The following is a 12,483-nucleotide window of genomic DNA, read 5'->3' as shown; positions in this document are numbered from 1 at the left end:
CTCCCCGCCAGCTCCCTCCCGCCGCCGCTGCTATCTGGCGCTCTGTCTTGATTGATTACACGCAACTTCTGCGGGATAAGGCCGAACAAAATGAGTTTTTCTCGTCGTCGTCGGCACCAGCCGCACCACCGGGCGCACTAATGCCTAATCTCCGCCGTGGACCCTCATTTTTATTCATTAGCCTTATCTCCCTCTGATCCGGGGCCTGGCGAATAAATTCCCCCGTGCACCCCTATTATTCCCCCGTTGCAGAGGCGGTATCGCCACACGTCCGGCCCGGCCCGGCCCCGGGGAGGGCAGGGAGGGGAGGGAGGGGACGCTGCGGCTCTGTTGACATTGGGATTGTCACCCGCTGCTGGCTTTGCTCGGTCTCTGTGCCGACTTGTCCCTGAAGACAGGCGCATAAACGGTACTTGGGACCGTATTGATAGCGCTGCTCGCTCTGATATTGAAGGGAATGGGTCTTAGCGGCAGCAAAACAAATGAGCAACTATCATAATAAGGTCCATAGATACCTGTGAGGACTCGCAAAGGGCCAGCTAAGTGGCTTTTGATGCAATTTACATCCAAGATGTTTATTTAGACCGTAGAATCCTGTTCCGTTTCATGACTCATTCATGTCATGTTTGTCGTATAGTTTGAGCTCGATCAGCAGATTCTATGAGCGCTTTGACTCCGTCACTCTCTCGCCTCTTTGGCTGATTATCTGGTTCTGCCCACACTGAACCGTTCTGCCTCGACCAGAACACATACCAGTACCTAATTGTCACCGGTCGCTCCCCTCCGGTCACGGTCGTGGCCCGTGCAACTGCCGCATCCCATGCATTATGTACCGTATAGTGCACACCTGGCCTTACCATCGCCCGCGCCCTCCACCGGTCCGTACCCGGCCGTACCCCGGGTACCCCGCCGTGTGTACCCGTCCGTACCCTGCCGTACCCCGGCTGTACCCCGGGTACTCCGCGGTGTGTACCCGCCCGTACCCCGGCTGTACCCGGCTGTACCCCGGGTACCCCGCCGTGTGTACCCCGGCTGTGCCCCGGGTACCCTGGGTGCCCGTGGTGGGTGCCCGTATCCCGGCTGTACCCCGGGTACCCCGCCCGTACCCCGGCCGTTACGCGCCGTTCGCCGTCCACCGTGGGCTGAGTCACCGCGGCGGCGGCCCATTGCCGGTCCACTGGCCGCTCGATGGCCACTCCACACTCACGATTCCACGGCATTGGACGCCCGGTTCCAGGAAAATACATCAGCCCGCTGCTTTGTGACTGCTGGGCATGCAAGGGCGCCCGGTGGGCGGTGGGCGGTGGCGGCGGCGGCGGCGGCGGCGCTCTGTCTGCCCGGACCGTGACGCCGTGAGCACGGGCTACCAGCCGTCACGGGGAGCCAGTCGTCACGGGGATCCAGCCGTCACGGGAAACCATCCGTCACGGGGAGCCAGCCATCACGGGGGGATCCAGTCGTCACGGGGAAACAGTCGTCACGGGGAGCCAGCCGTCACGGGGAGCCGGCCGGTTCGTGACGGTCGGCAGGGGCTCGGGTAGCCGCGCACTGGACAGGACAGGACAGGGCCGGCCGCCGGTTGGCTAGATCCCCTCCTGGCGCTCGGTGTTTGCGGACACGCCGCCCCGTGTCCGTGAGCACGATGACGGCGCAGTTTTGACGCCACAGGTCATGCCCGGAATGTGCCGCTAAGCTCCGGGCAGTGGTGGTCCCAAGATTCACCGGCCAAAATTGGGATTGTCGCTGACAGCAGGCGATCGCCTTACATGCCTGACCTCGTGACCTGAGGCGCCCGGCGGCCGCTGACCTCGTGACCTGAGGCGCCCCGCGGCTACTGACCTCAGTGACCTGCGATACCCCGCGGCCGCTGACCTCAGTGACCTGCGATACCCCGCGGCTACTGACCTCGGTGACCTGGGATATCCCGCGGGCACTGGACCTCAGTGACCTGTGTCAGCCGGCGGCTACTGACCTCGGTGACCCGGGGCGCCCCGCGGCTACTGACCTCGGTGACCTGGGGCGCCCCGCGAACACTGGACCCCACTTACTGCCCGTTGGACGGCCGGCCGCCCGGTGCCCATTCAGTGGTGCGGCTCCATGGGCCCCCACCCCGCCTTGCCGCGGCCCCTCGGGCGGTGTCCCCGCCGATCAATCGCGCCCCGCGGCGGCGGTGCCCAGCTGCCCGCTGTGCCGTGTTGCACCTGCAGGCCACTGCACACTGCACAGTCGGTAACGGCCGGCCTGACACAGCGCGACCCGCGACCGACCGGGCGCCGAGCCGTCGAGCGCCGCCGCCCGGCTCACCCGTGCCTAATGGACGGTATTTTAATGGGCCGTGTAGGTGATATGCTGCGCCCCAAACTGCCCCCGATATCTGACGGGTCGGTGATCAGGGCATGAGGCGGCGATCAGGGGCTCGGTCCGTCTGACAGCGCGCCTCTCGGTGATGGACTCGGCCTGGCGCCCATGGGACGGCGAACACGTGTGATCTGGTTCGGGCGGCGGCCGGCGGTCCGGACCGGGACCAGACTCGGACCAGACCCGGACCAGATGGTCGCCACATTAGGGCCGGCGGCTGCGAGGGCTGTGGGCCCCTGTCGCCGGCGACGTCTCGGGGCGCTGCGGGCGCGCTCGGCGCGTCGCCTCCGCACCTGGCCTGCATGCCGGTTGGTGCGGCGGGCGCGCGGAGCGGCCGGCGGTGACGGGGCGGATTCCGGCGGAGCGCCGTGTGTGCTGCCGCGCCGACAATCATCACCGTCATCAGATCGTGCCGTGTTTGCGGGACGCCGGCCACCGGCGACCATCCCGGCGCACACAGACACACACAGCCGGGCCGCTGTTTGTCCTGGCTGTTTGAACGGTGCGGCTGCTGGAGCCGGCCGGCGGCGGCTGCTGCTGGGCCGGGTGCTCCCACGGAGACGGACGGCCGGCGCTGAGCCGCGCCCGCTGACGGTGACGACAGCCGCGAACGACGCGCGGTCATCGACAGCGACGGCTGGCCGCAGCACCCACCAGATGGTCCTGTGAGCGGCGACAGCCATTGTCGGCGGTGGACGCGCGCCGCCACTGTCACCGGCGCGCCAGCAGCGCCGCACTCTGCGCGCTGCGCGCCGCGCGCCTAAATCTGTCTGTGGGGGCGGCGCGGCGCCGACAGCAGGCCGGCCCTGCAAGTGACACGGCCAGGGGCGGCGGCGGCTGTCCGTGCCGGCGGCCACGTGCCGCGAGGGGCGGCGCCGGCCCGGCTCTGTGGCCTGTCAGCTGCAGGTGACCGGCCGCCGCCGGCAGTGCCGCCGGTGCGCCGCTGCAGCGCGCCGCGCAGCCCGCCAGCTGACGCCGGCACGTGTCCCCAGCCTTTGTCGGCCGCGATTGCCGGCCGCCGCTATTAATGGCGCCGCTGCTGCCGCTATTAATGACGCCGGCGCCGTGATGAGCGCTCCAGCGGCTGCAATATTTTCTGGATAGAGGTCATAGTCCTTCATTGCATGCAAAATACCATGCCCGATGTCCGTGCCTCCCTCGCCTATCGTCTGCTCAGTTTTAGCATCCACCGATCAACGGCGGGTCACGGGATCTTTTATGAGACGCCACGGCCGTTGTCCTTTTGGCATTTTACTGGCTTGAACGTCCCAGCTTTCTATGCTTGCGTGGCCTCTCCAGCCCCCACTGCCCGCGGTGCCCTGCGCCGACCTCCCGGGCCGTTCCGCCATGTCGTACGTCAGCGCACCGCCAATAAACGCACCCAGCGCCAGCCGACCGAGCCCGAAATGGATAGAGAATGTAGCAGAATTACGTCCCAACAATGCAATAAAGATAGCGGAATTCCGAGCATTCTCAATATTGACGCAGCGCGGCTGACGGGCGCGATATTGGGCGCCCCGGCCCGGCGCCCCGGCCCGCAGCAGCAGCTGTCGCTGGGCCGCGCGCTGCTGCAGCGGCCGCCGCCCGCCGCCCGCCCGGCTGACTCCGGCCCACTCCGGCCACGCTCCGGGTCGCGCCGTTTGCTGCAGGCGGACCGAGCACGGCCCGCGAAATGACCGTCGCGGCGCCGCACTACGGCCGGCCACGGCTCACAGCGCGTCCGGCACGCCCCCGGCGGGTCAGGGGACGGTCAGCGGCGCCCGGGCGCGGCCGTGACGGCCGGCGCGCCTCGTGACGCCTCGTGACGGTCTGCTCGCGCCGGCTGCAGAGATGCACACAGAGCCGGCGCGGCGGCTCCAGCTAATGACCCGCTGCTGGTGCGGCCCGCCGGAAGAATTCAGTAATTGTGGCGGCGGCGATTCACCAAATTTACGGCGCCGCGCCGGCTGGCCGGCCGCTGCACTGGCGGCGTCCGGCTGGGTGTGAGCGTCGGACCGCTGCGCTGTGGGGCCGGCGCGCTGACCAGCGCTGACCGGGCCGGGTCAGCGGTGACGCCGACCGCCCGGCCCACTGCCGCGTGGGAATACCTGGTGACATGACATCACCACCACCGGAGAGCCTCGGACAAGACAGAGGCGGGCTGGACGGCGCCGGACAGGATAGGGGCGGACAGGACAGGGCTGGACATGGCAGCTCCTAACAGCTGGCCGAAATACCACACCGGTGGTCCTACCTGCACTTCCGGGCATCGGGGAATGTTGAATGTACGAGTAGACGGGGCCTGACCAGACAAGACTCATGCCCAGGCCCAGACCAGATTCAGACCAGACTGGACCCAGCTTGGAGCCGGACCAGAGCCGGGCCGCGGCCGCCGTCGGTCGGTCGGTCCGTCCGTCCGTCCGTCCGTCCGTCCGGGCGTTATTCAATGTTTATGGCTCGTAACGGCGGCCGTGCAGGCCTGCAGTGGCCTTTGTTGTGGTGGTCGCTGCGACCGGTCGCTTCCGCCCACGCCGCAGACCATCTCCTGCTCCGAGCGCTCTGCCCGCTCCGGCGCTCTACCCTGCTCCCGATGCGCCGCTCTTCACGCCACTGTGCACAGTGCACGCGGCGTTAGTGTACACGGCGTTAGTGCACACGGCTGTGCACAGCCGACTGTCCCCGGCAGCGGCACACCGGATGGATCCCGCTGTACTGGCCCGGTCTCTGACGGACTGTAGCTGGCTAACTGCCGTCTCAAAATTCAGCAATATTTTAACCTCCGGAGAAGCTGTAAAATTTAAACCCGATGTTTTGTCAACCGTCCGAAATATTTGCTAAATATGAGCTTTTGACTGTTTTCTCACATCTCTCCCATTGTTCGATTTCCAGTCCCATCTTCCTATCACCTCTCTCCCCACTCTCCCTATCCCTCTCCCTCCCTCTCCTCTCCTCTCCCTTCCCTCTGCCTCTCCCATCTCCTCGCGGCCGATCAGCCCCGGGCGGAGATTGAGTCACGCAATGCCTGGCCGCGGCGTTTATCAGCCGTGCACAGCGTGTGACCACCATTTCCCAAACATCAGAACGCCACCATTTGAATGACAGCGTCTCTGCCGCGCGCGCCGGCGGCGGCCGGAGGCGGCGCGGGGCGCGGCGAAGGTCGCCTTTTTGTGGTTTGTTCCGCCCACTGCCACTCTCGGCAGGGCGATATTTCACAGCTCCGCGCTGTCGGCCCCGCGCAGCCGTTTTTGCGCGCCCGCAAGAATGTGTGCCAATCAGTGCAAACTGCGCGGCACACGGATGTCCTAGTAGAGTTCCTGGTAGCGCCCTAGTGTCCTGGCTCGTTCCTGGTATTGTCCTGATGGCCTAGTGGAGCTCCTGGTAGCGCCCCGGTGTTCTGATGGAGCTCCTGGTAGCGCCCCGGTGTCCGGGCGCGCTCTGACGGGTCGGACTGTGACCCGGTGACAGCTCGTTCCTGCGGTGGCCCGCTGCGGTGTGCGCCGGGCTGGCTGCCAGGCCGTCTGCCCGTCTGGGTGTTGGCTAATGGCCGCCCCACGGCCCCCATTGCACCGCTCGGGATGCTGCGGTCGCCTCAGAATGGCCCGCTGCCATCCGGGCCCGCGGCGGCCCGGCGGCCCGAGACGCCGCTCCTCGCCACACACCAAACCGACGACTTCCGAGCGGCCCGTGATCCGGTCATTTAATTGATCTTTCTCCTGTTTTCTTTTGCGTTCAGTGTTTGTTGCAGGATCGGCCGCCGTGTTTATGCTCAGTCATAACACACATTAGTGGGTGTTATTGCACGTAGACGGCTCGTTTTCGGAGAGTTGGTCTGAAAACAGGGCGGTGGGCCGGGCCGGGCCGATACGGGACGAACTGGGACGGGCCGGGGTGCACCTAACCCGGCCACAGACGGCGACACTTGCCGCGCCGCTATAGGAAAGCGCCCGTCACTCGCGACGGGCCCTGTCCACGGCCATGTAGGGAGCGATTTTTCGGCCAAATACCTGCAGCCGAGGACAAATGGCGCTGGTTTTGCATGTGCTCCGCCGTAAAAGTGGCGTGTCGCCGACCACAGTCGTCCGGTAATGCACCCACTCCGCGAAACGGGTATTTAACATTCTTTATAGCAAAAAGCTCCGATTCTATCTGCGATGACTTTTTAAGAAGCTTACGTATCTAAGCGGTAACCGGTCGCCAAAGCCGTCTGTGGGCCGCGCTCAGTTTCAGCCTGCACGTGTGTCTGTGTTGCTCCCTCCCACCGCGGGCAGAGTGCCCGGGGCGCGGGGAGAGTGCGCAGATAAACCGACCGCCGCGGCTGATCCAGACCCGCAAAATGCTGCCGAGCAACAAACAAAGGGCTTTAGTGTTATCAGCTGGGCCGGATTGCGGCCGAATCGCCTAAATAGCTGCGTGCAGTGCGTCTCTGTTTGTGGTCGCCGAGGCGGAGCGGGCCGGAGCCGGAGCCGGCAGCAGGGGATCGCCGCTCTGTTTGGGAGGTGGGGAAGGGGTGGATTAGAGGCAGGAAAGAAAGCGGAGGAAAGTAACTCGTCCTATGATTATCTCTCTGTCCACCGTCCTGTCTTCATTCACCGTCTTCATACACCCGTGCTGACCCTGAGCTGCACCCCTGGCGCCGCGGTCAGGACAGGGTAAAATCATCTCCGGCCGACTGGCCTGCAGGTGTCAGACGATTAGGAGCCGGGCCCATTGTCCGGAGGCAGATCGTATCGCGCGCCAGGGTCGCTGACAAAAATCCCTGTCGCCGGGGCGACGCTGCAGAAAGTGGGGGGGGGGGGGGGCTGTGACAGTGGCTCAGTATCCGCTGACCTGCTGTCACCTGTCACTAGGACACCCGACACCGTGTCAGCCGGGCATAGTGTCAGCCCGACACCGTGTCAGTCCGACATGGCACCATCACCGGACATTGGGATCTGTTCCAAGCGGCCCGCTGGAAACTGGGACTCCCTTCCACTGCCGTGCACGGCCGTGAGGTCCTGCTGCACTGTGAGCCGCGCTGGGCAGCTCCGGTGGCTGTGCGGCGCGGTGACCGTGGTGCTTCCCCACCTGACTGACGTCCCTCTCCCCTCTGTTGCAGGTTCACGAGCTGTGCGACAACTTCTGCCACCGCTACATCAGCTGTTTGAAGGGCAAGATGCCCATAGACCTAGTGATTGATGAGCGGGACAGCGGCGGCGCGGCCGCCAAGCCCAGCGAGCACGGCCACGGTGACACCAACAACAACAGTGGCAACTCGCGCGCCTCGGCAGAGGCTAGCCAAGACGGCACCAGCACGCCCGACATTGTGAGTACCCGGCGCGAGGGGACGCACCCGCACCCGCACCCCGCCCGCCCGCACCCGCCCCCCGCCGCGTACCCCTGGCTACGGCCGCCGCCGCCCAGAGCCGCAGCCGGTGGGCAGTCGACGGTCGATGACAGACGAAATGGAGTACCTACCGGTCAACCAGCAAATTATCATTTAGGTCACTTCATTGAGCCGGTCTCTATTTCTAATTACTCAGCTTGAGAGCGAAGACGTGTATTTTCACCGAAAGTCTTCGCTTTGCCTTTTCTTTACTTCTGGGGAATAGTTTCTTCCACGAAATTAGTAAAAAAAAGACTGTGAAGGAATCCCCCTTCTCTGTCCTTCACATTTTGCCAGACAACATAATTAAAACTTTTCTGAAGTCGTGCCGAATACACCATTTTAATGAATTCCTCAGCACGTATTCTTATAATTCGCCCATTCCCACACCGGCCGTGCACGGTGGTCGCTGTCGCCTGTCACGCTGCCTCGTGCACTCCTTGGGCTACCTCCCTGCACCGTTTTCCGCGCTCCTTCCTGGCTGGAAGCTATGTCACACCTGGTTGGTTCGGTGGGTTCACACCTCTGGACATGGGCACAGGTGCAGGAAACCCGGCCGCCCCAGCCGCCCGGGAAATGTGATAGTATTCATCAATATCAGCGCGCGCGACAGTAAAACACGCGTACATGACACGACTCAGCACGGAACACTCCGCATTGATGGATATCTGGTATTTTGATATGATTAATCGTTCGTTTAATGAGGGTGTCCGTGGCCGCACGACTGGTGCCTGTCTATTTTTCTTGGGACACGAGGTAAAACTACATAAATACCCAGGTCGTTAATGATTGTAGCTGCAGCAACTGCGGTGCATTGATGTGCACCTAGGTCGGAATGCATTCCAGTTTCTTGATACCGTCAGGCCGGGGCGATATTTTAAGCCGGCTGTGCGGCTGGGGTCGGGCTGCCCGCCGCCGTGTCGGGCCGCCCGGCTGCCGAAGCCGCCCGCACCCGCTCCGCGCAGCGCTCTCGTCGCCCGTTTGTGTTTGCACAAGTCGCCTTGACATGTTTATGACGGCGCGGATAAATCATCAGGCTGTGGCCGGCCTGAACTTTGGCTAACTTGGTCTCCAATGTAAACAGGCCGATAGGAATTTGTCTCCGACTGGCGGCAGACAATATCGCCGGCTGGAGGGCCTCACCCCTCGGGGACAGGCGGAATTGTCGTGCTTCAGAGCTGGATCTAACCGACCCGAGCCGCCTTAGCGAGCTGACGGGGAGGGGGAGGGCGGTCACAGTCAATTCTGTCTCAGCAGTCGGGAAAGGTGGCGGCTGAACCCCAGGTTTGGACCGCGAGAGCCACTCGTTTCCAATCACAGATGGAATGATGGTCGCAGTCCGGCCAGCCGCCGCGGCTGCCTCGCCCGCCGGCCGCCACCGGCTCCACATCCAAAGAATGGGTTTGACCGTCCGCTCGGCCTATCCATAAATCGAGCGTCGAAGGGCGATTTCCTACCACAAGTTTATTATGATTTCGACCATCTGAGCGTTCGAATTTCCCAGCTATCTGGGCCCGGATCGTTTATTTAGGAATTATTCCCGCGCCCCGTCCCGTCCGGTGCTGCCGATAAAATACAACGTGACCCCACTGACAAGCGGCGAGCGGCGGCGCGGCCGCGCCTATCGCGGCGATCGCTGCGCGGGAGCCGCGCGCCGCCACTGGGAACCTGTTGTGGCCGCGCCGGGTGGACGAGTGACTCGGCAGGCGCCCTCTCTGAGTGGCCGGGCTGGTGACCGAGTGGCCGAGATCTCCGTCACGGCTGGACCCGGACCGGGTACCGTGACTCACGGCACCGTGATCGGACCGGGTCCGGTGGCCGGTCGGGGATGTACCGGCCTCTGGGTCCGCAGTGGGGTCGGCCGGCAGGTGCGCGCTGTGGGACGGCGGTGGCGGTGCCGGTGGCTGGACGGCCACACGGGCCGCGGCGGCTGGACGGCTGTCGTGTCGACTATCTGTTCCGGGATCGCCGCTGCGCGCCGCAGTCGCCACCGGCCGCAGCTGCTGCCGACTCTGTGCGCGCGCGGCGCAATTAGGAGGGCTAGCAGCGTTTTTGACCGATGGACAGGGAAAAGGGCGCAGTCGGGTGCGGCCCACCGGTTTCTCCGGAGCACGACGGTGATTCGCGGCGCGATACGTGCGCTGGCGACAGAACTGGCGCACCGTGGCGAGAGGCGTCCCGCGGCGGTGGCGAGGCCACGCGATAGGATCGCGCCCCGGCGAGGTCGGGCCGAGGTCACGGCTGGGTCACGGGTCACGCAGTAGGCAGAGGTCGCCGACGACAAAACACCGTCAGTGAGGTCACGGAGAGAAGGATGTGGTGGAACGCTGGAAAGCCCAGGATAAACCCGAGTGCAGTGACTTGAGCATCGGGGAACGCCCGCAAAGCGCGTCGGGACTGCGGGACGGTCGGTCAGCCAGGCCGGCTCGGCCGCGGTCGGCGGCCAAATGGCGCTGAACTCATCGCCGATAAAGATCCCACTCATGATCATCGATCGGAAGGAATGGAAATCGGGGCGCATTGGTTAACAGAGACCGTGTTACCTAATGCACGCATGGGTGCCGCTGATCGGAAATGCCGCTACTCCTGCGCTCAGTGGGCCGCATTCCTCAGTCCCCCGTCGGGCCGTGGGCTCCGCGCCTGGGTGGCCGGTCGGGCCGTCACACGCGCTTTTCGAGGTCAGCGCGCCGTCCAACTGAGCACAGCCGGCTCACCTCCCGCTCCTGAAATAGCCGTCCGTGGGCGACCTTTGTCGGACGAATAACTTTTGCTTGGTCGGCGCGCGGCGCGGTGCGGGCTGAACACGACGGACCAAGGCCCAGGGGCCGGACCGTGCTCGGCTCAGCGGGGAGCGGCCGGCCGAGCGGGCGCATTGTCCTCCCTCCCGGCCGGCCAGGGACACCGCGACGGGACCGTAACGGCCGGGAAACGGGTCCAGAAAGCTGTACCGGGATGCTCACTTGGCTGGGAATCAGCAGCGGGTGAATAGTTCTCCACGGGTGGGCTCCGTCTCACTGCCAGACTGAGACGGGGACCGGGACCCTCCTGCCGGCCCGCCCTGCCCTGTGCCCTGTGTGCCTGCTGTGCTCCGCACTGGTTCTGCTGTTCCAGGTTTGCGCCAGTCTCGATTTCTCTCTCAAACGCTCGAATTGAGCGTCCGCCCGAGTGCGGTCAAAATCGAGAAGATAGACGCGCGCGCCTGGGACGGCAGACACCACGGCGGCCGCTCTGTGCAGCGTGTGCCCGCGCAGCCAGCCGCCATCTGACGCGCAGTTGTCTCCGCTGTTGCAGATGCGGACTTAGTCGAATTCTGTCGACAGCGGAGACAACAGCAAGCGCTCGGATGGCGGACGGCGACGGGCGCACCTCTGCACGGCGGCGGCGGCGGCGGCGGCGGGGGCGGGGGCGGCCGGCCGGCGGCAGACGAGAGCTCGGGGTGGACGGCCACCGCCGCGTCCACCGCACGGACTGGCGCCGTGTCACGGGCCAGCCGCACGGATCCACGGCCCGAGCAGCGCGCTCGCGGCCCGTTTTCTTTCTGAGGCTCCGCTGAACATGATGAGCTGGGTCACGGGCTGACCCGGCTCAGGGCGGCTGGGTCACGGACCGATCTGAGGTCAGGGCGGTGCATCGCTGGCTGCCGCCCGGCCATCTCCTGTTGGGCTTAGCCAGTACATTCAGGGACTGGGAGTGCGTTTATGTTGAGCTGTTAGGTCGGTGACGAAGCGTGCCATGCGCCCTAGCTCGCGCGCACGTGCGCGCGTGTCATCTGTGAGAATACTCGTGCATTTGTACAAACTATGGATATACGTAAGTGGTCCGGCGCGGGCGCGTTGCCTGGAGGACGTGCTTCAGTTTGCCGCGTCTGCGGCTCAGACTGTCAGTATTACGCGATGATATTTCATCTGACTGGTTTCCGCACTCTAGGGTATTTGTAGGGAGCTTTATGACTCTGGTAGCAAGTGCTATTTCTAGGACGAAATACTGTGATTCGATTAGTTTTATTTGATGACTTTAATGCCGAGGTATTCTGAGGCTGGCGTAAGTTCCATGCTGCGCATTGTCCCACATACGTAACCGTTTGTGATGGTGTGTATTATTGTTAATTATGTGCCAAAATAATTGGTTTACCGTTTGTATACGATTTCAACGTAGAGCGTCGACGATATAAACAAGATCATAACACCACTCCATGTCTTGGTTTGCGGAAGGACGGATGGATTTACGATCTCTTGAGGTCGCGCGAGCACAGTTTACTGTTTGCCTTGAATGATTTACGACAATTAAAAGTGGAAATAACGGGCGCTAAGTGTCTGGCGGCAGCGGCCGCCAGTTTATCACAGACATCTGCTCTCGGAGGGGAGACGGACGCCGCCACTGAGCGGCTGCCAAACGCGGCCCACTGCCGCGCCGCTGCTCGTCGCCAAAATAGGACGAGACGAGCCCGGCGCGGCGGCGCACATCTGGCGCGCCCCGAGAGCCGGGCGCGGCGCGGAGCGGGCGCCCGGCCCGGCCTCTCCTCTCAGCTCGGCTCTCGGCCGCCAGGGCTCTCAGCTTTTTGCCGGGGTGGCGCAGGCGTGCCATCGTTTTTTCAGTCATTACACATGTTTCCGCTCTGTTTATTTGTGTGCGTCTCTGGCGTGTATTTGCCAGGGTGGCCATAATGCGTTTTATCCATTAGTCGGCTGGGCGCCAGAGACTGAGAGAGGAAAGCAGCAGCGGCGCGGCCAGAGCGGACCAGAGACAGGGAAGCCGGGGTGTGTGCGGGCAGGACACAGTGCCAC

General features: G+C 64.0%; 1 protein-coding gene across 6 annotated transcripts in view; it reads left to right on the top strand.

Annotated features, from left to right (window-relative positions):
* Positions 1–12,483, top strand: part of LOC122381200 (homeobox protein homothorax-like) — a 126,964-nt gene that overhangs the window by 12,821 nt on the left and 101,660 nt on the right. For all 6 annotated transcript variants that reach the window (XR_006256490.1, XR_006256491.1, XR_006256488.1 and 3 more), the window contains exon 6: positions 7,433–7,639. Coding sequence is in view for 2 of the 6 variants with exons in the window: in XM_043365127.1 (XP_043221062.1) it covers positions 7,433–7,639 (207 nt within the window). In the remaining 4 variants the exon portion in view is untranslated. The remainder of the gene's footprint in view (positions 1–7,432; positions 7,640–12,483) is intronic.

Source organism: Amphibalanus amphitrite, unplaced genomic scaffold (genome assembly GCF_019059575.1).
Source record: "Amphibalanus amphitrite isolate SeventyFive unplaced genomic scaffold, NRLGWU_Aamphi_draft 000010F_arrow, whole genome shotgun sequence".
Taxonomy (NCBI): domain Eukaryota; kingdom Metazoa; phylum Arthropoda; class Thecostraca; order Balanomorpha; family Balanidae; genus Amphibalanus; species Amphibalanus amphitrite.
Note: the sequence above shows the minus strand (reverse complement) of the source record. Positions and strands in the feature narration are given on the sequence as shown.